The sequence below is a fragment of the Cricetulus griseus genome, chromosome 2 (genome assembly GCF_003668045.3).
Source record: "Cricetulus griseus strain 17A/GY chromosome 2, alternate assembly CriGri-PICRH-1.0, whole genome shotgun sequence".
Lineage (NCBI taxonomy): Eukaryota > Metazoa > Chordata > Mammalia > Rodentia > Cricetidae > Cricetulus > Cricetulus griseus.
This window is the reverse complement of record NC_048595.1, coordinates 387211194-387237948: the sequence shown is the minus strand read 5'-3', so window position 1 is coordinate 387237948 and position 26755 is coordinate 387211194. Positions and strand designations below refer to the sequence as shown.

The 26755-nt window shown below is 40.3% G+C and overlaps 1 protein-coding gene across 2 annotated transcripts in view; it reads left to right on the top strand.

Moving 5' to 3' along the window:
* Positions 1-26755, top strand: part of LOC100767916 (copine-8) — a 188424-nt gene that overhangs the window by 16433 nt on the left and 145236 nt on the right. Inside the window, exons 1-3 of one of the 2 annotated variants that reach the window (XM_027396312.2) lie at positions 11878-11957; positions 18273-18313; positions 18987-19033. Coding sequence is in view for 1 of the 2 variants with exons in the window: in XM_027396311.2 (XP_027252112.1) it covers positions 18273-18313; positions 18987-19033 (88 nt within the window). In the remaining variant the exon portion in view is untranslated. Of the gene's footprint in view, positions 1-11877; positions 11958-18272; positions 18314-18986; positions 19034-26755 lie in introns of those variants that run through there. The other variant, XM_027396311.2, reaches the window with a different exon arrangement.

Sequence of the window (26755 nt, the reverse complement as noted above, 5' to 3'; positions counted from 1 at the left end):
AAGAGAAAAAGACTAATAGTTACCAGGGGGCTGGAGAAAGTAGGATAAGACCTGACTGTAAAGGACAGTGACATTTTGGTTGGAAAGAAGTAAAATAAAATGCTCTAAAATTAGTTTGAGGTAATGATTGTTACACAGTTGTGTGTATAAACTGTAAACTAAACTGCAATGTTTGAAGGCAGAGTTCATGCTCTCTGACTTATATCTGAATACAGTGGTGACAAAGAAGGATATGTATAAATCATTAAAAGGAAACATGGAGATGTTCTGAGAAATGCATAGTCAGGAAAATTCACCATTGTGCAAACATTGTATATAGATAGAATTTACACTAGCTTACATGGACTAGCCTGGGCTATATTGTGTAAGTGTGTGTATGATGTAGCCTGTTGCTCCCAGGGTGATGATGAACAAGACAGCATGAAATTAATTCAAGTTCAAGAGAAAATGATGCAATTTAGAGAGGACACGAACATGACATTCATGAGTCTGCTGTCACTTTAATTGTAGCGCAATGTTGTTAGTACAAGTAGACTTTACTACTCAGGGCAAGAAGTTTAGTGAGTATCCTAACCAGTAACAGAGTTCTTTATTATCAACTATTAGACACCTTTATACAACTGTCCACACCACCACATTGCCACAAACAATTGAGTAACTTGTGCCTTTGCAATGTTAAGGTGATAATGGTGTCACTACAAGAGATTTTCAGCTGTTAAAACATCATAGGACAATTGTTACATACATATCCCATAGTTGATGTGATGTATTATGTGGCACCTAACTGTATTTCCAGAGGGAATAGGGCAGACATGCTGTTGTGTAGGACTATACTCTGAGCCAAAGGCCAGCATCTTCTGCAGTCCAGCTGGGTCTACTTGCCAAAGATCATCATAGCTAGGCTTGTTAACTGTTGACCTTTGCTTTTAGAATGAAAGAACAGGGAGGTCATGGGACCCTCCCTTGAGTCATCCTCCGCACAATCACTAGTATGCCTTAATTGGTTATGGCCATGGGGTATCTGGGAGGAACTGGGGAAGTGATAGGGGAGGGAGGGGTCTCTTTCTATGAAGCTTTGTGGAAGCCATCACCCTTGCTAGATGTAGACTTTCCAGTTGTTACGGGTCAGGGTCCCTCAGAGAGTCATCATGACGATGAATAAATCTTAATAAGAAAAGGATTTTTATTTAGGTCCTGGTGTCCGATGTGGGTCCATGACTGTATCTGAGAGGGCAGCACATAACCATATAAGTCCAGGACTATGGTAGAATATTATTTTAAGGTGTGTTACTTTTGGTTATGCTGTGGAACATTTGCTTAATGATGCAAAGATGTGCTTGATTAAATAAAATTCACCTGTGGTCAGGAGGCTGGGTCAGCAACCAGCTGACAGGAAGTTGTAGGGAGGAGCCAGGTGGAGAAGGTTTATAAGGAGCAGCAAGAAAAATCACGAGGACTTCTTTGGAGACATCACAAGGTGAGCTAGGTGAGCTGCTTGCTATTCAGCCTTTCTGGGAAGCAGGATTCTACCTCAACCTTTGAATCTTGAGTTCTTCAGCAGGACAGAGATTTGAATAAGTTTTCGTAGTAGCTCTGAGAGAGTCAGTGCTTGAGGGAACAGAATTCCCTCAGGCTTCTGCTCTTGCAGCCTAGCTGCTGCTGGTAACAGAAGAGAGTCAGTTGCTGAATAGGACAGCATAGCATAAAATGCAGCAACAATTAAAAAAAAACCAACAACATAGGACTTACAAAGGCGAAAGCCATATGATTTTGTCTATGTGTAGGGAGGGTTTTCTTTTTCTTTCTTTCTTTTTTTTTGTTTATTTTTCGAGACAGGGTTTTCTGTGTAGCTTTGGAGCCTATCCTGGCACTCGCTCTATAGAGCGGACTGACTTTGAACTCACAGAGATCCGCCTGCCTCTGCCTTCCAAGTGCTGGGATTAAAGAAAGGCGTGCGCCACCAACACCCAGCCCCCGAGGGTTTTCTTTTAACATGTTTGTCTTGCAGTTGTCAGAGTCATCTTTTGAGCAGAGTAAGCAAGTTTGATTACAAAATCAGAAAGAGCAGTTAGTCTTATGACCTACTACCTTGCTAGAAGAGAAAAATTTACAAGATCAGTCAATTTAAGACTACTCTTCAACGTCTGGAAAAAATGGGAAGTGTGCTGCTGGGGTACAGCCTGTACAAGTTGGCAGCTTAGGTATTAGAGGCTTTTTTATTTATTTATGTTTTTTGCTGTTTGGTCTCTCAAGCATAGTAATTGTAAACATTTAAACTTCAAAAGTAATATTGACCTTCATATTCCTCCCTCGAGTTGTAACCTGAGTCATATTTTGACTCTGTGATGAGTACCTGTTTATCTTTCTAAAGCCAAACAATAACCTTGTGGTTGAGGGGAGCTAGTTTCCTTTGAATCTAATTTTATAGACTTTTGTTGAGGTTAAGAGGTGATGTGTTATCTTTTATAAGTGCTTCTCAGATGAAATTAGGATGTCATTGTCAGGGCCCAGGAACACTAGAATATTGTTCAAAGCCCAGGAAAGAATTTAAGCAAAGGGAGAAGTATTCATCAAAGGCATCTGGTTTGTTGACCCAGCTGGAGAGAAAGGAATCAGTCACAATGGCTGGACTGGCTTACATTGGCTTTCAACAAGTTTAGGGTTCTCTGCTTTTGGAAGTTTGTAGTCTGTAGCTGATGGTGTCTATCAACCTGAGTGGAAATCTGTTGGGGCAGATCTAGATTAGGGACAGAAGTTAAAGTTTAGCAATTTAAAGGAAAATCTTACATTTGTAACTTTCCACTCAGGAATAGGCAGTAGGTGGGGAAAATGAGGCTGTTGATTGACTGGAGTACTTAGCAGGAGTCCATTTGACTGTCATAAGTGGATCCAAGTTGTACCTTCCTGAAGCTTATATAAATTCTTAAAGTTTACAAAAAGAGATAAAAGTTTTTGGTATATTAGCATTACTGTTGTTTGTAATTTGTATTGAAATCCATGTTGTTGGACCTATGTCTTTGAGTCATAGTAAAAGCTTGAGAACCTCCCTCCAACAAATGAATATTCTTTTCTCCATCCAAATGTGGGTGTGTGTGTGTGTGTGTGTGTGTGTGTGTGTGTGTGTGTGTGTGTGTTTGTGTGTGTGTGTCAGAGATGTCTCCAGCATAATGAGAAGCATCTATGCAATCATACTTAGAAGACATCTAAAGGATATTTTAAAATTTTGAGCTTGAGACTATGATAATAGTAGCCAGTGCTTTTCCAGAGTTAGATTAATACCTTACCAGAATTTGAAGACTGCAATAAGGCACCCATGTTCTTGCCTGTAATACTCCACCCATTGCTCTATAGATAAAACTAGTAAGCTCATTGGGTCCCCAGGTGAACTTTGGTAAAATCACACCTGGGGATTGTCCTTGGGACTTTAGAAGGAGGGATAGACATTATTAAGTCTGCTTCTAGGGAAGGGATATTAGCCATACAGTCCTCGTGAGCCACATGGCTATGCTTTATAAGGTGTTTCTCTAAGATGACAGATGCCTTAAGTCAGGGTATAGCTGCTTACTGAATTCTCTTCACTGATACTCAGATAAATCAATGCCACTAGAATATATATTATCAATGCTGCCCGACTGCTCTTTGGAGTGCTTGGAAATGATAGGAAGCTGCAAGTGGATTAAAGTCATGAAGCAAACTATATGACTCTTTGGGGTCTTCTTGCTTGTTAAAGAATGTTTGTCTCATTGACAGTGAGCTATAGTCAAAAATCTGTCTAGCCCTCATGTACCTCAACATAAAAACAACATGTAATTTATAGACCGTGAATTTTATAAACTAATGAATAGTAAGAACCTAGAAAAATTGTTAACCTATACATATTCATCGTAATTCTAATAATTTATTGAATGATTTTGTTAATTTAAAAATCTTTACTAGTTCATTCTCTTGCTTTCCATGTGCAAAATTAAATTTTCTGCAGAATAATTTAATTTTTCTCTTTTTAGTATTCATTTTTATTTTACATCTTATATCCTAGTATTTTTAAGTCATGCTCAATGAAGCCCATTTTTATTTCCATCAACACAGACTGCCAATATAACATGTATAATATAGAACTCAAAATTAAAAATCAGTTACTAAAGTTTACCACAAATGTGTATTTTATATATATATATATATATATATATATATATATATATATATTTTGTGGCTCTGGCTACTTTATAGAACATCTCTGAGTTTTGTAATTTAGTCTGGGGAATGAGTCTTGCTGATAATTGCTACTTGTTAGAATCATATGGAGGGTTAAGGAAATGGCTTATGTAAGTGCTGAGTACAGTGCCAGACTTAGTGAACAGAGTAGGAGTGGAATTTGTGCTTTGGTTTCCTGTTCTGTGCTGGCCACATAGCAGGGAGTGGGCAGCATTGAGAACAGCAGCAAGGTAGGAGAGAAAGTTCCAGAAAAACAGTGCTGTGTGACAATGTGAACATAGAGCGTGAAATAGGCATAATTTGAAACTAGATCCATGGTTCTCAACCTTCCTAATGCTGTGACCTGTAGCACAATTAATAAAAACCCAGAGACAGATATTGGGGTTCAAGCTGAAGATTAGAAAAGCAAAACAACCAGTCACTAGCTCTTACCTCTACCTCAGACTAAAAGGGCAGTCCTGTCTCCAAGAATCTTCAGTGTGGCTGAAGATTAAATACCACATGAGACCCTGAATGCCTGTCTTATATTCCTCTCTAGTGCTGGGATTAAAGGCATGCACCACCACTGCCCAGCCTCTATGGCTAACTAGTGTGGTTGCTGGAATTAAAGGTGTTTTCCACTGCTGCCTGGCCTCTATTGCTATGGCTAGCTTTGCATTCTGATCTTCAGGCAGGCTTTATTAGACTATAAACAATATATCACCACAGTGACCCGTTAGTGCAGTTCTTCATGTTGTAGTGACCTCCACCCATAAAATTATTTTCATTATTTTTATGGGTGACCTTCACCCATAAAATTATTTTCATTTTCATTATTTTCATATCAGATATTTCATGTAAATATCTGATATGCAGGATATGTGACTTCTGTGAAATAATATTTCAATCCTCAAAGGAGCCATGACCCACAGATTGAGAACCACTGAGCTAGACCAAGATGTGAAGACAGAGTGGGGTGGGTGACTAGCGCTAGGACAAATGCTGTGGATTTCTGTAGGTAATGGGTTCCTTCTGGAGACATCTTTGTGACTGCATTTGTGAGATCTGAGGCAGAAAATCCAATGAAGAGATGCAGCATTGGGCAATGTAACTGAGGTATGGTCAAGGTGGTGGATGCTCCAGGGCAGAGGGAAGACACTGAGGCTGGGATGCTTTTTTGTGTTAGTGATTTTCACACATTGTTTGCATTCCAGGAACAGACTTTAATTTTGGCTGTTCTGGAACCAAAGAGTCTCAAATTGATCTGGCTGAGCTGTAGTTCTTCTGTGGAGAGTGTCACCGTCTTCCTGCAGACTCTCTTGCACATTCTGTTCTTTGGTCTTCTAAAGTCTCAGCAAGCCATCTTACCAGGCTTTTAACTTGGGAAATCTAATTTCCAAAACCACAATTTACAAATCTGTCCGCATAGAGGTCATATGGCCTTTTGAACTCCCTGCTAGTATCCATACTTCTTGTTCGTTCCTCTTAGTATTCATGTAATAACATTTCTACCCAACCCAAGAACCCAGAATACTCTCCAAAATTGGGAGCATGACTTAGTCACATCTGTAGACTACCTCTCTCCTCTCAGATAAGGCTACATTCACAGGTTCCAGGAACTAGAACCGGCATCTTTAGGAAGCACTTTACAGTTGACTTTCATTGAAATGGGAATACAAGATCTATATAATTTCTGAAGGATAATGAACCCCTAGTTGATTATTGTAACCCTGAGATTTAGGCTTTTAAGAAGACCCATTCTTTGTTGTTTTGTTTTTGTGTCAATTTGACACAAACTGAAGTCACCCGAGAAAAGGGAACCTAAGTTGAGGAATTGCCTCCATCAGATTGGGCATGCATGTCTATGGGACATTTTCTTGATTCGTGGTTGATGTGAGAAGACCCAGCCCACTTGTGGGTGGGGCTATCTCTGAATATGTGGTCCTGAGTTGTATGAAGTGTGGATTGAGTAAGCCATGAGGAACAAACCATTAAGCAGTGTTCTACCATGCCTCTGCTTCAGTTTCTGCCTCCAGCTTCCTGCCTTGTCTCCCCCTCAATCAGGGCCTGTAAGCTGAAATAAATACTTCTTTCCAAATTGCTTTTTGATCATGGTTTAGCTCAGCAACAGAAACCAGAACTAGGATACATATAGTCTTCTTTAATCTGTTGTGTTATTAGTATTATTATTTTTCTTACCATCACCTCAAATATTGTTTCTCTTCTGTACCTGGAATCAGACTTTATGTCCTCCACCATTTCTCCTGAAAAGTTGCATGCCTCTGAGTGAAGCCTTTGCTTCTTCAGCTCTGTAGAGGTTCTTATTATCTCAAGTTAACCAGACTCTGATATGTAAATTTCTCTGTGACATGTAGATTTCTTTGTAATTCCAAGAGTGGCATTTGTAGTAGAATGCTGCAGGAGAAATATTAAAATATTTTCAGTATTTTTATTCTGAATTCTTTTCTTAATATCTTTGGGTATCTGAAGCCAATCTCCCATGCAGAGCTGATACTATATATCACTGGCCTTTTCCTCTCAAGGGTACTAATAACTAAATACTTGGCATAACCCAAATTCAGCATCAGCTGAAAGAGAAGGTTGTTTCTGTGTGTCCCAGTGATTGTTGAGATGTGTGTGAGATTTGTGGTGGTGAAGTTTCCCCAAGAGCCTGCTTTTCCTGTGTTGAAATCTAGACAACCTTGGTGAGGGCTGCTCAGGGACCCTGCTTTTCAGAATTCCTTCACGACTTAGATTCAAGCTGACCTCAACTTTTTTATAATGTCAACCTCAGAATATTTATTTTTATTTACACATTTACTTTACCCTTTTTAAACACATCCTTTTACTTGCATACAATCTGTCTCCTTTTTGGATAACAGTTGTAGTTTGGGAGAAAAAAAATAGATTTTCCTTAAATATACATGTAAAATTTCCAGAAATGTTTTTCAACCAATGAAAGATTAAGTGAATCAAACATTACAATCAGATCACTTCCAACATTAAGTTTTTTCCTTGCCTTTAAAAAAAAGAATTCTGAAAAATCATGTTTTTAGATTTAAGAAAATGTCTAAAAACAACTTCCCGATTCTAGTCCGTGGGCTTACTGGGATGGCATAAGGGCCTAGGCAGACCTGGCCCAGTGAATCTCTACGACCTCACATGCCACCTGTCTCTAATCTGCCGCCTGTGGTAAAGCACCTAACCACAGCCAACACGAGGGCAGTCAATGCCTCAGATTAAACAATAAAGCACTTGTGTCGCTCAGTGTTTGTCGGCCCTGTGTTGTGCAAGCTTGTGCCAGTTCCTGGAGCTGTCTGAGCAGTATTTGGTAGCAGCCTGGCAGGCCACCAATGCCCCAGAACCCACACTGAATGACAGGCAAATGTAAGACTCAACATTTTCCAACATTTAATTAAGACACGGCCTCTTCTTTGGTAGAAACAGGACAATTTTTTGGGGAGGTCCTGTTAAACAGAGGTTCTAGCACATGTGAAATATTTATGCTGTGAAATAGTTTTTCCTTTACCATCATCCCTACGAGAAATTATATATGTGTGTGTGTGTGTGTGTGTGTGTGTGTGTGTGTGTGTGAGAGAGAGAGAGAGAGAGAGAGAGAGAGAGAGAGAGATCTCCCTGTTCTATTTTTTAGTCATTTATATTGAAAGCTAATAGAACTGACCCATTCATACAGCAGTGGAAGCTTGTATTGTTGGAGCAAGCTCTCCCAGATACACTTAGTAACGATGCCTTTTTCAGTCCACCTCGTGTATTCAATTATGTATCCCCAAAACATGCATATCATATGCTTTATTAATTATCACTTCCAGAACTTACAAGAACTCAAAGTGCTATGGCTTTGAAACTCTCAACTTTGAAATTCATTGAAATGCCTAGTAGTTTTTTTTTTTCCAAGTTGCATCTATGATAGGATAGATATTTGTTTCTTTCAAAGAAATCCTTACTAGTATGGTATCGGTAATTGAGGAAGAGAGAATGAGCAATAAATGTATGTTCTTTTAACTTTTTATTACTGTGTTCATGGTGTGTGTGTGTGTGTGTGTGTGTGTGTGTGTGTGTGTGTGTGAGAGAGAGAGAGAGAGAGAGAGAGAGAGAGAGAGAGAGAGAGAGAGAGAGAGATTGAGTGGGTGTGCTTGTGGGGTCTTTTCCCTCCTTCCACCTTTAGGAGGGTTCTGGTCCTAGAACTCAGGCTACCAGGCTTGTGTGTCAAGCCCTTTTGCCTGCTAAGCCATCTCGCTGTCTCTATAGAAAGCTTTTATTATGAGATATATTTGTGTGTGATATTTTACTTACACCCTTTTTTCCTAGTACATTCCTTAAAATAACTGGAATCAGAGCTGAGAATTAGTCAATCTTTTCATTGGTGTGGCTGTTTTGGTTACTCTTTATTATACTGTTACTTTACAAGACACTGGATAAGGCAGGTTAGTTGTTTTACACATTTGTCTTACCAGTAGTACCCATGGTTCATGAAATCTAGAATGCATCTGTCTTATTCATTGCATAATTCCTAGTGCACACATAGTAGCCAATGTTTCTAATTTTCTTGACGACTGCTTGCAGAGCTGCACCAAACTTTAAAGAAAATTGCTATTTTTTCATTTAAAGGAAAACCACCCCAGCTGTCATTTCAAGCGGCAGGGTCTCAGGATGGCCGTGGACAGTGAAAATGCAGGAGGCGTGGACACTGCTGTTCACACTGCTGTTCAGCACATCCTCTTGCTTAGTAATTCTGGAAGCTGTGTTACAGTCACAAAGTGGTTTTGAGCATAAAGTCAGAGCAGGCAGGGTGATGCTCTTAGGTGGCTGATTGTCTTCCATTATAGCTTGTGCCTCTACTCATGAGGACTGGATAGTTAAGCGGCCCTACAGTGAACTCTGCCCCATGTTAGGGAGGTGTTGGTGACTTCCTGATTATCTATTGTTCTGTTTTAAATATGTAAAACCCTTCTCTTCTGTGAACTCCGTCCGTCCTCATATGGGCTGTAACTTTTTGGTTGACCCTAGATTTAGCTGTGCTAGTTAGTCATCTTTGAAGTTTAGAGACCAGCATATTTTTTTTATTTTAAATATTTTTTTTATTTTAGAAGCACTCTTATTTACATATCTATCTTCCCATTCCCTCATCCTCCCATCCTCCCATGCTCCCCACTGACCCCCCCATCCCACCCCCCACCTACTCCCCAGGGGACCATCAAAGTCAATCACATCATCTGGGAGAGGGCTTAGGCCCTCCTTCCCATATCTGGGCTGCAACAGTATCCCTCCATAGGGAATGGGCTCCCAAAGTGCATTTGTGCTCTAGGGATAAAGACTGGCTCCACTGTTAGAGGTCCCATGGACTGCCTTGGCCTCCTAGCTGGCACCCACATTCAGAGGGCTTGGTTTGATTCAATGCTGGTTCCCCAGCTTACCAGCATTTTAATTGAAATTTAAAGAAGAGAGATCCTTAGAATAACTTGGGCACTTTCATGTGCAATTTACACTAGATATTTCTTCAGGCTCAAACACATGTAAGTGTACATATATAAACATAGAGCATCACAGTTCTTTATATAACATCAGTGTATACATGACTATTACTTGGCTGTATAATGTAAATATTTGCAGTGCTGGGAGTGAAACCCAGAGCCTTACATGTGCTAGGAAAATTCTCTTCCACTGAGCTATCTCATAGGTCTTCAGACAGTATTTCTACAGTGCACTGTTTTTCTAGACTGTTCTTCAAGAATTTGCTCTCTTCCTTGTTTTGGCTGTATCTAAATTTCCAAAATGGAGACAGGACATTTAGCAGTGTTAGCGTAATGTTGAACTGCAATAATAAAACTATTGGCATGAGTTTTTGTTATTCTAGTTCAAGTTAATGACAACCCATGGGAGGGAGTAGCCTTCCAATCTTAAACCTGAAAAGGTACATGTACCTCTGAGAGAGAGAGAGAGAGAGAGAGAGAGAGAGAGAGAGAGAGAGAGAGCGTGCGCATTCGTGCATGCGTGCATGCGAGCATGTATGTATTGTGCATGGTGTGTATGCTTGTGTGTGTATGTGTGCATGTGTGTACATGTGTGTCTGTCCAAGAAGTGCCTTGCAGAGAAAACAAAGGTGCCCCTGTGTGACAAATGCTGTCTTCTTTGGCCTTTTGCTCTGTTCTCGAATTCTCTAAATAGGGACTTTCAAATTACTGACGGGAGCTTGTTTTATACTTTTTGGCTCAAGTTTCACATTCATAACACTTCTAAGAAAATAAGTCATTTCTTCTGAAATTCTCCAGTGTTTTATTCTGTAAAAAAAAAACAAAAAACAAGAGACTCAAGTCAGAAGAGTTGGCATCACAAGGCCATTTCTTATTGGAATTGTGTCTTGTTTATTAACTTACTTTTTCTGAGCCTCTGCTGAGTTTCCTTATTTATAAAATGACTTTTAAAAATAATTTATTTTTGGATTATGATTAAATCATTCCCCCCATTCCTTTTCCTCCCTCCAACTCCCCCTAACTTCTCTCCCCATGCTCTCTTTCAAACCCATGGCCCCTTCATTAATTGTTGTTGTTACATGCATATATCTGTATGCATATATAAAATATTTATTATACATTATATATTATACATGTAATAAATATAACTTTCTCAGTCTGTCTACTGTTACTTGTCTGTGTGTTGGGGTTCATAGTCATCATAGCTGGACAAGACTACCTGTTGCTTCCCTTGCTTGGAAGTTTGCATGGTGCCTTCTGATACCATTAGATCTTCAGGAAAGAGGCATTCAAGTCAGTTACAGCTCAGTTGTCTCTGGGCCCTGTTTTGGAAGTACATGGTGTTTTCAATGATAGAGACTTACCTTCTAACCTCTGAGGGTGGGACCAAGGGCAACAGCAATAGTCTGTAATGTTTGGAAGTCTCTTTAACAATTCTGACCAACAATTCAAAGGAGGGCTTCTTCATAGCTGCTCTTGGTTTTTATTTTTTATTTTATTTTATTTTTTATTTTTTTTGCTAGATGGTCTCTGGGTCTAGGAGGAAGCATCAACTCAGATGAGATAGTGTCCCTTAAACTATAAACAGACTTCTTTCTGTGTATTATAGGTTTTCTTTTTGGGTAGATAATTAATGACTTTTTCAGACATCCTTACTGTTGCTTTGTCCTTCTCCCTCCTCCTTCTGTATTTATTTCCATCACTCCTCCCTAATTAGAGACCCCCATTTTCCATTTCCCCAGTCAAATTCCCTTGTACCCTGCTATTTCCCTTTCTTGTACTCCCTTACTGACCACCCAGGCCATGGTCCCAATTTACATTGCTGGTTTCTGCAGTTACTCCAGGGTATGTACTCACATCTGAAGTTTTGAAGTCAGGGACCTTACATTTCAAAGAAAACACAATATTTGTCTTTCTAGGTTAGGGTTACCTCACTCAATTTGATCTTTTCTAGTTCCAGAATGGACTTTTCTTTTTAAGAAAAATTTGTAAAGTAAAATATTTTGTACCTAACTGGAGAAGGCTGGGAGTCACGTCAGTTTGATAATTGTTGATTATTTGCTCTCTGTACATAATTAAAAGTGTTTGATTTTTGAAACTTTAAAAATGTGTGAGCATAATAGTCTTCCAGGAACTCAAAATCAGATATTCTCTTTTGTATTTTATTCAAGGTGACCACAGTAGAGAAGAACTTATTTTTAGGAAGAATTGGGAAATGAAATCTTAGTTGTCAAGATCACATTGAAGAAGTTCTGGGGTTTTATTATTCATCATGTAAGAACTTTTAGTTTCCTATGTTCTTTTTTGTTAGCATTTTTTAGATTGTGATATAATTACGTTATTTCCTCCTTTCCTTTCCTCCCCCAACCCAAGACCTTCATATGTATACCAGTCCTTTGTTTTCTTTTAAATTCATGGCCTCTTTCCTTTCATTATTACACACACACACACACACACACACACACACACACACACACACACACACTTCCATAAATAGATAAATACAACCTGCTTGGTCTGTATAATGTTACTTGTATATATGTTTTTTCAGAGCTGACCATTTGGTATTGGATAACCAGTTGGTGTGCTTTTTCCTGGGGATGTAGGTACAGGTTTTTGTCCGGACTGCTAGTTCCCAAATAACCACACAGAGACTTATTACTAATTATAAATACTCGGCTGATAGCTTAGGCTCGTTACTAACTTGCTCTAACATTTTAAATGAACCCATTTCTCTTCTTTTACTTGCTGCCATGGAGCTCATGGCTTGTCACCGCATTCTGTACATGTCCTGCTTCCTCTACATCTGGCTGGTGACTCCTGAGACTCCCCCTTCCTTCTTCCAAACATCCTCCCAGTCTGGCTTTCCTGCCCAATCTCTTCCTGCCCAGCTATACGCCAGTCATCTCTTTATTAACTAATGAAAGTGATACATATTTACAGCATACTAAGATTGTTCCACAGCATGGGGAGGACTATTTCTCCTCCTCCCAGAATTCCTTAGATAACTATAGTTTTTTGTCTAGAATTTAGGCCTCCTGGACCCTTCCCCCTGTTGGTGTCAGCATGCCTATTGGTGTCGTCATTGTTCAGCTCATGTTTAGGCAATCATATTGGTAAGACTTTATGGGTTTGGGTTCCAACATTTCTAAGAGACATAATCTCACAACAAAACTTCCTATTTCTCTTGCTTTTATAATCTACAACTCCTTTGCAGGAGTTGTGTTGTAAATGTATCAGTTGGGCTCTACAAATCTGAATTTTGATTGGTTGTGTTTTGTTTTGTTTTGTTTGTTTTTGGTCATGGTCTCCATCTGTTGCAAGAGAAATTTCCTTCATGAGAGGTGAGGACTACACTCACTGTGGGAATAAGGATAAATATTTAGAATGTAGTTAGAAATTTTGCTGTTTAAGTCAGATGGAGGTTGTGTGACCTCCTCCAAGATCCTTGACTTTACTAGTCCTGATAGTTAGGCAGGTTTCTAGTACCAGGCATGATTTCCTGCCTGTTGACCAGGTTTTATGTCTTATTAGAAAGCTCCTGGTTACTGCCAAGGTGTGCGTTCTAGTGCCACTAATGTACTCTTAAAGTAATTGTGCCATGATGGTTGTTATTGTGGTTCTTAGCATTGAGTTGTAGGATTAGAAGGCTGGAAGACACAGCGTTGAGTAGCAAGTGATTGACCACATTAATCTTTCATGACCACATGAAAATCTTTCTTCTACATTTTTAATTTAAGATTGTAGTTAGTCTTATATGAGCAAGGCGCTAGAACTACATTATAGTCTTCAAGATACATATATAGCATATTTTTGAGTCACAACCACACTGGTGCTTTGTACTCTTCTTGTTTTCGAGAACTCTGAAAGAAAGAGCTTAATTAACATTGTTTTACAATCTTAATGAGCACAAGTTGGAGCCACAGGAAGGGCCAGAGAATTATTACTAAGTGGAAAACTACCTTTGCAGATGTAATATCACAGTACTTCCTCAAGTGGGAATGTTTTGAATTGCAATTTGCCAACCATTGCTGGAGTCTGGGAGTCTGCATAAGGGACACAAAAAACTGTTTTCATTTGATTTCCCTGTAGGAAAATTCCCTACGGGAATTGTGGTGATATATAGTTTATGATCCAATAAAGCTAATGAAGATCAGGATGCAAAGTCAGCCACATTAGATAGCCATAGAAGCTGGGCAGCGGTGGCACACACCTTTAATCCCAGGACTCAGGAGATAGAGGCAGATGAATCGCTGTGAGTTCAAGGGCATCCTGGGATACATGAGAGTGAATCAGTCTAAAAGAGTAACAGAGCTCACAACTTTGATCCCAGAACTAGAGAGGTATATAAGACAGCACAGGGTCTCATGTGAGATTCAGTTTCCAGACACAGGGAAGACAGGATCTCCATTTCAATCTTGGGAGAGGTAAGAGTTACTGGCTGTTTACTTTGCCTTTCTGATCTTCAGCTTGAACCCAAATATCTGTCTCTGGGTTTTTATTATTTGAGCTACACAGACATTTTCAAGTCTGACTTAATTCCAAAACCCAAATATGTCTGCTGTTTGTTCCTAAGCAACCTTGAAGGTGTGCCTTCAGGTTGCCACCTGTGCTGCACAGTTCAGTTGACTGTCTTTATTTTCTTAGTGATGATGACTGTGAAGTGGTAGCTTTTGAGAATTGAAGCAAGAGGGAATATCAGACTAGTGTGGCCAAAAGGATTGTTTGGCTACTGATGACAGCACAGATATTGTCTAAGAGCAGCGACCCAGTGGATAATTGAAGCAGCTTGAACACAGTTTTTCATTTTAAGTAATAAACAGAAATATTAGTGATTTCAAATGATTACCAGGAAATGAAAGCTGTATCTGAAGAAAAATTTGAGCTTTGAGCTTTGGGAATTTCAGATTATCACCATTGATATCCTGGTTTTAAGAAAGGGCTACATCTTTTTTTTTGCATTTAATTAAGAAACAAGCTTCTTTTACATGTCAATCCCAGTTCCCTCTCCCTTCCCTCTTCCCTACCCCCACTGAACCCCAATCCCTACTCCTTTGTGCTCCCCAGGGAGGGTGAGGCCTTCCATGGGAGAAATCTTCAAAGTCTATCATATCATTTGGAGCAGGGTCTAGACCCTCCCCAGTGTGTCTAGGCTGAGAGAGTATCCCTCTATGTGGAGAGAGCTCCCAAAGTCCATTTGTGTACTAGGGGTAAATACTGATCCACCACCAGTGTCCTGTTAAATTGCCCCAACCTCCAAACTGACCTCCTCATTCAGGGGGTCTAGAACAGTCGTATGCTGGTTTCCCAGCTATCAGTCTGGGGTCCTTGAGCTTCCCCTTATTCAGGTCAGCTGTTTCTGTGGGTTTCTCTAGCCTGGTCTTGACCCCTTTGCTCATCACTCCTCCCTTTCTACAACTGGATTCCAGAGTTCAGCTGTAGGTGTCTGCTTCTGCTTCTATCACCTACTGGATGAAGGCTCTAGGATGGCAGGTAAGGCAGTCATCAATCTCATTATTGGAGAAGGGAATTTAAGGTAGCCTCTCCACTATTGCTTAGATTGTTAGTCGGGGTCAACCTTGTAGATCTCCGGACATTTCCCTAGTGCCAGAATTCTCTTTAAACCTATAATGGCTCCCTCTATTATGGTATCTATTTTTCCTCTACTCTATTCTTCCTTATAGTCTCCTCTATTCAACCTTCCTGCTCCCTCATGTCCTCCTCTCCCCTTCTCTTTCTTCTAACTCCCTCTACCCTCACCCCATGCTCCCAATTAGCTTAGGAGATCTTGTCCCTTTCCCCTTCTCTGGGGGACCAAGTAGGTCTCTCTTAGGGTCCTCCTTGTTTACTATCTTCTCTGGCAGTGTGAATTGTGGGCTACTACTTCTTTGCTCTATGTCTAAGATCAATATATGAGTGAGGATGGTTTCTTCTAGTTCCATCCATTTGCCTGCGAATTTCAAGATTCCATTGTTTGTTTGTTTTTTTTTCTGCTGAGTAGTACTCCATTGTATAAATGTACCACATTTTCTCCATCCATTCTTCAGTTGAGGGGTATCTAGGTTGCTTCCAGGTTCTGGCTATTACAAACAATTCTGCTATGAGCAAATGGATGGAACTAGAAGCAACCATTCAGAGCGAGGTAACCCAGTCACAAAAAGACAAACATGGTATGTACTCATTCATATATGGATTTTAGACATAGAGCAAAGGATTACCAGCCTACAATCCATACCACCAGAGAAGCTAGGAAACAAGGACTCTAAGAGAGACATACATGGTCCCCTGGAGAAGGGGAAAGGGACAAGATCTCCTGAGCAAATTGGGAGCATGGGGAGAGGGCAGAGGGAGCTAGGAGAATGAGAAAGGGAGAAGAGGAGGGGTGAGGAGGACATGAGGGATCAGGAAGGTTGAGTCAGGGCAAGAATAGAGGAAAGCAAGATAAGAGATACCATAAGAGAGGGAGACATTATAGGTTTAAAGAGAAATCAGGCCCTAGGGAAATGTCTGGAGATATACAAAGATGAAACCAACTAACAATCTAATTAACCGGGGAGAGGCTACCTTAAATGTCCTCCCCTAATAATGAGATTGATGACTGACTTATATGCCATCCTATAGCCTTCATCCAGTAGCTGGTGGAAGTAGAAGCAGACACCCACAGCTAAACACTGAACTGAACTGGAATCCCCTTGCAGAGAGGGAGGAATGATGAGCAAAGGGGTCCAGACCAGGCTGGTGAAACCCACAGAAACAGCTGACCTAAACAAGGGTTGCTCATGGACCCCAGACTGATATCTGGGAAAACAGCATGGGACTGATCCAGACCCCATGAACATGGGTGTCAGTGAGGAAACCTTGGAAATCCATGGGGCCTCTTGTAGTAGATCAGTATTTATCCTTAGTATAGCTATGGACTTTGGGAGCCCATTCCACATAGAGGGATACTCCCTGAGCCTAAACACACAGGGGTGGACCTAGGCCCTATCTCAAAGGATATGTCAGACTCTGAAGACTGCCTATGGAAGGCCTCACCCTCCCTGGGGAGCAGAAAGGGTATGTGATGGGTAGGGTTTTAGTTGGGGGGAGTGGCAGGGGAAGAGGAGAAAGAGAAAGGGAACTGGGATTGACATGTAAAACAGTCTTGTTTTTAATTCAAATAAACAAATGGAAAAAAATCTATAATAAAGCAATCATAATTGGTAAAAAAAAACAAATAATGCTCTATGAACATAGTTTAAAAGATGCCATTGTTGTATGAATGTGCATCTTTAGGGTATATGCCTAAGAGTGGAATTGACAGATCTTGTGGTAGACTGATTTCCATTTTCCCAAGGAACCACCATATTGATTTCCAAAGTGGCTGTAGGAGTTGGCACTCCCACCAGCAGTGGAAGAGTGATCCAAAAGGGCTACATCTTAAAATGATCATTTTAAAGAACAGTTTGAGATATAACTTTCTTAATACTTGCCTACCTTATTAATCAGAGAGGAGTGAACTCAACTCTTGTGTTTTGGTTTGTGTGTGTTTGTTTGTGTGTAGGTGCACATGCCTCTGTCTCTGTCTCTGTCTCTGTCTGTCTGTTTGTGTGTATGTGTCTGTGTGTATGTGTGTGGGAAAGCCACAGGTTAACACTGATATCCTCCTCCATTGTTATTCACCTTACTTTTTGAGACAGGGTCTCTCACAACCAGGAACTTGCTGACTCAGCAAAACCACCTGGTCCTTGAGCTATAGGGACCCACCCATCTGTCTCTGCTTCCCCTGGGTTAGGCAGAGAGGCACATGGTACACTACCTGGTTTTTGACTTGTGTGATGGGGCCCTGACTCCAGGTCCTCAGGCTTGTGTAGTAAGCACTTCATGACTGAGCCATCTCCCCAGCAACTGTATTTAATTTTTGAAATGATAATCAGTGTTATTTTTAGAGGATAATGTATATGATTGTATTAGTGCTGTTGAAGATAACAGGATATACCAATGCCCATTTCTAGTTTCACATTATGCTGTTATAGATATGCAAATAGATGCAAAAAAGTAAATCAGTTGTGTCAACTCTGTCTAGTTGTCTGATATTTGCTCCTACTAGAAAGAATGCTTAAACAAAGTCTATGTGTTCATCAGAAATTCTCAGACTAAGAGGTTGTTTGCAGCAACCCTTCAGGGCTGTGAAGTGTCAGTGGGTGGGGCTTCCTACTGCATGTTGTTACATGCACTATGTGTGCACAAGCTCTGAATCCCTGAGCTTGTCTTAGTAACTGACTCACATTTCAGTTTGTGAGGTGTCCAAGCACCTGCAGGTGCTCAGTGATGAGTTAAAAGGAGACCTGGAGAGGTGACATCTGCACAGACATTCCAGTTCCACAATGTGGAGAGTCATGTCATTGGTTATCAGTAACACAGGACAAGGACAGGAATCGCCTCATTTCTAGTCCTCTGATAATCATCAATCTGAATGAGAGAAGCAAGACTTTGGAAAGTTCACATTTAGTTTTGTGGATACATTTACATATTTGTGTTTTGTGACATTATAGGAATCTTAAGTGTTTGGTTTTATGATTAACTAGCATTCTCTGTTTTATTTAACAGAAATCTTCTTGATAGAGACACATTTTCTAAGTCTGATCCAAGTAAGTGAAATATTGTTTATTTTACTTAATGTTGTAAAAAATTATGTGATACTTACTATTTATATTTGTTTGTTTTTTAAATGAGAAAAGACATTGGCATTTGTGGACAGGAAAATCCTTGAGCCTCATTTGACAAGTGCTAAGATTCTTCTTAACACAGAATCATTTATGTAGACTCTTTAGTCTTCATTTTTTTGGGGGGGGTTTCTTTATCGATTAATAGAATACGTTACCCATTTACAAACTGTGATGATGGGTTACAGGTATAAATGCAGAGTATGTTTGCCTCAGGTTGTCACTTCTGGGGTTGCTCTGAGCAATTTTAGTATCTTCAAAAGCATTTATACACCTTTTAAATCATGATATTTGAAATTATCGAAGTATGTTTTTAAAATTTTATCCACATCTATAGTGTAATCTAAAGGCATTATCAAATATGGTAATATTCTCTGTATACTAAAATATATTTATAATAAATTTTGAAGGTTGACACAGTTTGTTTTCTGATTCTTTGAAATAACTTTAACCATTGGATGATATTTTGGTGATTTCCTTGTAAGAGTAAAACAGAATCAGGCATGCTATTTTGATGTAGCCGTTGGACAGTTGACATAGAAATCATGTACATTCATACCAGATTTTTACATATGTGTATGTTTTCCATCTTTTGTAGTTTGTGTCTTATATATACAAGCAGTTGGAAATAAAGAATGGAGAGAGGTAAGAGAAACAATGTTTTCTAAGTCACTGTGTGGAAGCCACAGCATCTTTATCTTAGAAAAAGATGACCTGCTTTCAATAATTTTAAGTCTTTCTCAACCTAAAGATTGCATTTCTCGTTGTTTGATTTTACTGAATTTTCACTTATGAGCTTCTCATGGAGTATTCCAAACCTGAGCATCTCCCAGTTGACTTGATCTCTCTGTACATTATGTTTGTGGAGTGAGTTAACTTCACTGTTTGAAGTCAATGGTTGAATTTTCATAAAATACCACACAAGAGGATCTTAAGTGGTCTGATTATTGTCATATATCATGTGCTGTCCCCCTTTTTTTTCCATCAGGAAGTAAAATAGAAACTCAATTTCCTCACACAAATATGCATTGTCCAATAAGCAAAAGCAAAGAGGAAGAAAGATTCAATGATTTATTTTCTAGAGCATCTCTGCATTTAAAGAGAGGATGAGCAGAGGTGACATCTTTCACTTCTTTCTGGTTTTTGCTGCCTCTTTTTTTTTCTTTAGAAAGCTGGCAGATCATTTTAATGGGGTCACGGCATATGACTAGGCTTCCCTAGTGCAGTTTTCCTACTTGTTGTCACAGACTGATTTGCATTAGTTACCTTAGTAATTGTCACAATGGTCAGGTAGCTAGTTAAGAGTAGATCAATGTAGTTTATGCTTAACTGGGGAATAAACAACTCAAATGTTGTAACTATTGATAATGATGGATTATCCATGTGATTCTGAGCACCGGTTTCTTGTATGTGTGTTTTAGTAAGCTTTTCATGATTATAATAAATACCCAACACAACTTACTTATAAAGAAACAAACAGCTTCTTTTGGGTTGTTACTTTAGAAGTTCTGTCCATGCTTGGTTAGCTCCTTGCTTTGGTTGAGGTAACACATAATAGGAGATCAAATTTCCCCATTGTCAGGAAGCTAAGGAGGGTGGGGAATGGCTGGGGCCACTAAGGAGCATATCTCCAGAGACTTCAGGACCTCTCTTCAGACTGCACATCTTCCCAATAGTCGCACCCTCTTTCGTGCCTGGGCTTTTGGGTAATATTAAACTTCTAGTATTCAGCTGCAGACTCCCCCACCCCAATTTTCATGGCTGTCTTTGAGTGCACAGCACATTTACTCCACACATCTGGGTCATGAAACCTTAATTATTTCAGTGTTACTTGAAAGAAACTGTGACACAGGCAAAGTGAAGTATGAACCCTGTAAAGCCCAGAGTTATCACATATCCCAGGCATAGCAGGGAAACAGACATGGGGAGAATTCAGGACATAGAAAGGAATCAGACCAAAGCAAGACGCAGCAGGGAAGAACCTGTAGTATCCCAGTGTGGCACCTGTAGCACACTGCCACCAGATATGGACTTGAAGGCTTGTGCCACCCTACACTCTCTGGTCTTCTTGGTTTCAGTCCATATGACCAGCCCCTTGTGCCACTTTTGCTTGTTGGCTGCAGTAAACCCAAGGAGCACTGCATTTCTGCCTTCTAGAATCTCCATGGAAGCTTCAGCTCCATGCATTCACCTGTCTGATTGCTGGGATTCTAAGCCAATTGGCCAGCTATTTCTGTGAAATCTGAATGGGAACATTTATGACCCTCTTTCAGGGCTTATATTCTGCCTTCCTGTGAAAACAGGATCATAGAGAGGACACTGAAGTTTACTTACAGCTTAAGCTAGCTGGTCCCACCCAAACTGTGTAATGAGCTCTTTACGGATGGCTAAACTTGAGGAAATTATTCTCTAGTAGTTTCTGGGTGAGTGAAGCATCCAAGAACTCTGCAGTTAAGCCCTCTGGAGCTGTGATTTGTGGAAGTTGAGGGACTCACAGGGCATCTCTTTCCTGTGTGCAAGGGATTTGGTTCCTTCTTGCTTCTGCTGGTGTCACTTTGCCGAAGTGTACGTGTGCCTCTTTTTCTAGCCATGCTGAAGAATTTCCCAGTCTTGCTGCTTTCTTTTCTTTGGTCCATATTCTCTCCTTAAATTTGGCTAAAAGCAGCCAGTCACACTCATGCTGAGGACCGAATGTTTTGTTGTCTTTGTCAGACAGACAAATCTATTATCTTCAAGTTCAAAGCACATGGTGTCTCATAACATGGGCAAAAAGCCTCAAACTGGTTGGTTGGCATATCATAGGAGGGAGGGGCTTTGGTCATTTCCCAGTGGCATTCTGCTTTCCATCTGAAACTTCACCAGCAGAATGTTACTGTCCAAGTTCCTAGCTGCACCAACCATTACATCTCTGCTTACAGAATTTCAGACTTTTTAAACTTGTTCCAGCAGACCCTTCTGAAGGGCCCAGATTGTTAGCATACAAAAGCAGCAAAGACCACAGCACTTCCCTAGAGCCAACATTCCCTATCAGTCAACATCCTGTTAATTGTGACAAATACATGTTTGAGATAACCATTGTAGCAATACAAAAGTTTGGATTGACAGTTGGAGAGAATTGAATCCATGACTGGTTAACATTACTACCTTGGCTGGAGCAGTATTCATTGGCAGAAATGAGAAGTAATGCAGAAATGCTCCACTCATTTCCAGGAAGAAAAAGGCTATGACAGGGTAACAGTCTCACAGATCCATCAACAGCATACTTCCAGTGACCTTGTGGTGGCTTGAATAAGATAGCCCCCATAGATGCTCATATGGGTCTTTCGTAATTACCTCTAATTACTCATATCTAAATGTCAAGTCATTACCATTTTCCCATGTCTGTTCTATATTTAATGTAAATGTGGTTAATAACATGATGATGGTCTTTCCTGGAACCTCATCATCTAATTGGTCATTCAGAAGTGGAAATTCTTATTTACTAACAAAGTAAAGGAGAGTCATGACTTACTGCTTCACTACCTCTTTTATTCATGGTGTGTGTGTGTGTGTGTGTGTGTGTGTGTGTGTGTGTGTGTGTAAGCATATGTACCTGTGCATGAGAAGGTCATGGGAGGACATCCAGGTATATTTCTTTATTGACCTGACTAGGCCAGAAGCTTGCTATTTTGCTTGTGCTAGTGAGCCTCTGGGACTCTCCTCTTTGCTCCCATGTGGGCGTACCTGGATTTTTTTTTTTCTGTTTCCTGGGAACTTGCACTAGAATCCTCATGCTTGCACAACACGTAGTCTTACCCAGGAACCCATATCCCCAACCTCACAGGTTGTCTTTTGTTTTCCTTGTTGCAGTGGTTTCTCAAGTCTAGCTCTACTGTCTCTATCCTTTTATTTGGTTATACATTTGATCTTCCTAAAAATTCCACACAATCCCCTGCCATTTGCTCTCAGTTCCTCCTTTCCTTGTCCTGCTCAATGTAGTATAGAACTCTTAATAGAATAGAGGTGCCAGGCTCCATGGGGCTGAAGAATACTACGCTCCAGTAACCAATAAAGAAGCCATGGTAAATGCAGAACCAGACACTTAGCCATGATGACACAGTCAGAAAATTCATTAGATAAGGGGAATTTGAGGAATGGTGGTATAAAGTGCTCAGAACTATACCAGAGTGTTCTCGTTGGATATTAATAAGCTATATTCAAAGTTTCCCCTGGTTAAAAACAGTCTGATGCTTTTTGATTGTTTAATCAGTGAAGTGAAATATTTTTATATAATTTGCAAGTTCTTTTTACCATAACAGTGGATCATGACTATTTTAAGCCATTTCCACTTATTGGCTAATCTGGTTTTTATAACAAACTTAAGAGGTATGGGCTATTATAATCCTTGTAATAGGGGACAGGAGAACAAATGTGTAAGAAACTTAACCAGTGATACTTGATTATTAATCTAGAGCGGTGTTTTGAACTCTGGCTGTCCAGAACTGTTGCTATTAAGCTATTCTTTTTTAAATTTTAATTAGAAAGAAAATTATTTTACATGTTAATCCCAGGTCCCTCTCCCTTCCCGCCTCCCCTGCCACCCCCAACTAATACCCTACCTATCTCATACCAGATCTGCTCCTCAGGGAGGGAGGGTGAGGCCTTCCATGGGGGGGGGTCTTCAAAGTCTGTCATATCCTTTGGGATAGGGCCTAGGCCAACCCCCTTGTGTCTAGGCTCAGGGAGTATCCCTCCATGTGGGATGGACTCCCAGAGTCCATTCTTATGCTAGGGATAAGCACTGATCCACTACAAGAGGTCCCATAGATTTCCAAGTCTCATCACTGACACCCACATTCAGGGGGTCTGGATCAGTCCCATGCTGGTTTCCCAGATATCAGTCTGGGGACCAAGAGCTCTCCCTTGTTCAGGTCAGCTGTTTCTGTGGGGTTTATCAGCCTGGTATGGACCCTGATGCTCATCAGTCCTCCTCTGCAACTGGATTTCAGTTCAGTTCAAGGTTTAGCTGTGGGTGTCTGCTTCTACTTCTACCAGCTACTGGATGAAGGCTATACGATGGCATATGAATTAGTTATCAATCTCATTATCAGGAGAGGGCATTTAAGGTAGCCTCTCCTCTACTGCTTAGATTATTAGTTGGTGTCATCTTTGTAGCTCTCCAAACATTTCCCTAGTGCCTGATTTCTCTTTAAACCTATAATGTCTCCCTTTATTATAGTATCTCTTATCTTGCTCTCTTCTGTTCTTCCCCCAGCTCAACCTCCCTGCCCCATCATGTCTTCCTCACTCCTCCTCTTCCCCCCTTCTCATTCTCCTAGTTCTCTTTCCTCTCCCCCCATGCTCCCAATTTGCTCAGGAGTTCTTGTCCCTTTTCCCTTCTCCAGGGGACCATGTATGTCTCCTTGTTTCCTAGCTTCTCTGGCAGTGTGGATTGTAGGCTGGTAATCCTTTATTCTATGTCTAAAACCCACATATGAGTGAGTACATACCATGTTTGCCTTTTGTGACTGGGATACTTCGCTGAGAATGATTTCTTCTAGTTCCATCCATTTGCCTGCGAATTTCAAGATTCCATTGTTCCCTACCCCCTGCTGAGTGGTACTCCATTGTGTAAATGTATCACATTTTATCTATTCATTCTTCAGTTGAGGGGCATCTAGGTTGCTTCCACGTTCTGCTTATTACAAATAATGGTGTGATGAACATCGTTGAACAGATGTCCTTGTTATATGAATGTGCTTCTTTTAGGTATATACCTAAGAGTGGAATTGCTGGATCTTGACGTAGACTGATTCCCATTTTCCTGAGGAATTGCCATATTGATTTCCAAAGTGGCCGTATGAGTTGGCAATCCCACCAGCAGTGGAGGAGTGTTCCCCTTTCTCCACATCCTCTCCAGCATAAACTGTCATTGGTGTTTTGGATTTTAGCCATTCTGACAGGAGTAAGATGGTATCTCAGAGTTGTTTTGATTTGCATTTCCCTGATGGCTAAGGATGTTGAACACTTTCTTATGTGTCTTTCAGCCATTTTAGATTCCTCTATTGAGAATTGTCTATTTAGTTCTGTACCCCACTTTTTAATTGGATTATTTGGTGTTTTGGAGACTAGCTTCTTGAGTTCCTTGTAAATTTTGGAGATCAGTCCTCTGTCAGATGTGGGGTTGGAGATTATCTTTTCCCAATCTGTAGGTTGTTGTTTTGTCTTGGATAGGTAGGATCAACATAGTAACAATGGCAATCTTGCGAAAAGCAATCTACAGATTCAATGCAATCCCCATCAAAATCCCAGTACAATTCTTCACAGACCTTGAAAAAACAATTCTCAACTTTACATGGAAAAACAAAAGACCCAGGATAGCCAAAACAACCCTGTACATAAAATAAATTCTGGAGGCATCACCATCCCTGATTTCAAGCTAGAGCTATAGTCCTGAAAACAGCTTGGTATTGGCACAAAAATAGACAGGTAGACCAACGGAATTCAGTTGAAAATCCTGTTATTAACCTGCACAACTACAAAACCTGATTTTTTGACAATGAAGCTAAAACTATACAATGGAATAGCGAAAGCATCTTCAACAAATGGTGCTGGCATAACTGGATGCTGACATGTAGAAGACTGCAGATAGATCCATGTCTATTGCCATGCACAAAACTTAAGTCCAAATGGATCAAGGACCTCAAAATAAATCCAGCCACACTGAACTTATTAGAAGAGAAAGTAGGAAATACCATTGAACAAATTGGTACAGGAGACCACTTTCTGAACATAATGCCAGTAGCGCAGACACTGAGATCAACAATTAATAAATGGGACCTCCTGAAACTGAGAAGCTTCTGTAAGGCTTTTAGGCTATTCTTCTGTGCACAATTCTTATCCACTTCTAGCTATTACATTCTGATTTTATAAAGGTAAAGAAATTACATATCATTGGGGTAGGTTGTAATTAATTTATTAGCTTGATTCTAAATAAAAACAACACAAACCCCAAGCTATATAGGAAACCAAGGCTTGCTACTTAGTAATAAGGCATATTAAGATAAAGTGCTGAGACCTAATAGAATATAATCTGCTATTCTATTGTTTCCTTTGGGTGAGTAGGAAACAGTGGTTATAGTAAACTATATTCAAAGGCAATGTGAAAACCAAGAAGTAGTTGAGAAGGTATTGAGAAGGCAGGGCCCCGAGCTGTCCTGAACAGGAAGAAGCCATGGATGAGAAGACTAGGGGAAACTGGGTGTCTTATCTTGCCTGTTTTTGTACAAAGAAACCAAAGTTTAGGTAGATTATGAGGAGAGTATTTGTCTGTCCTTAATTTGGAAGGTGTGAAGTTCAGTACTGACGTGGACGGGCCCATGTCTTATGAAGCCTTGTTATGTCATTCAGTGGTAGAAAGCAGAGGGGCAGGAGAGCCCATTGCCAGGCTGGGGCTAGGATGAACTCATAAAAGCATCCTTATCTCAGTAACCCACTTCCTTCATCAGGATCCTGGTTCCCTGGAAGTGCCATTACTCCATTAGGAGAGAGCACACAGTAACTTGTTCAAAGCCCTCATTCATCACTGCCGTGTGGACAGAAGGTGCCCAACAAGGGAAGTCCACTCAACTGTAGACAGCCTTGAGAAGGCACTTCAAGTTACTTTCAAAAGAGTTGACAGTGTTAACAAATGAGAGAGTGACATTAAGAATAGGGAGGATGTGTCGGTGAAGGAGGTAAGTGTGGTGCAGCACTTAACAACTAAAGGGACTTTCTGGGACAAAGAAACAACAAAATAAACTCTATTTGATACTTAGTGCCCATAACAATTCTGGAGGAATAGCTCCTACAATTGCTCCAGCCATGAAATAATAGTTGCTAGTTTTAAGTATGTGGCATACAGCAAGCACTGTACAGTTAGGGAAACACTGGGATTTTAAAAGGGAAAGCAACTTTCTTTAAAAATAACATAAAACAAAACACACCAAGTAACAGGTAATAACTTTCTATATCATAAAATCCTGTCCCATGTGCTTGCTTAGCAATTGATAGGAAATGGTATATGGGCTTCCTTGGCTTCAAACCCAATCTGAAAGTGCGGTGTTACAACAGCTGCCAAAAGCCGATGCAATCTGCGGTCACACTGATGCATATGCAATGCTTACGTGAAGAAAAATGGATGCATTTATATTGAACCACATAAAATGGTCCTTTTTACTATGTAAAAAATGATTGGCTGGGCGTTGGTGGCGCACGCCTTTAATCCCAGCACTTCAAGGCCAGCCTGGTCTGCAGAGCGAGTGCCAGGATAGGCTCTAAAGCTACACAGAGAAACCCTATCTCGAAAAAACCAAAAAAAAAAAAAAAATGATTGTGGGTAGGCAGTTT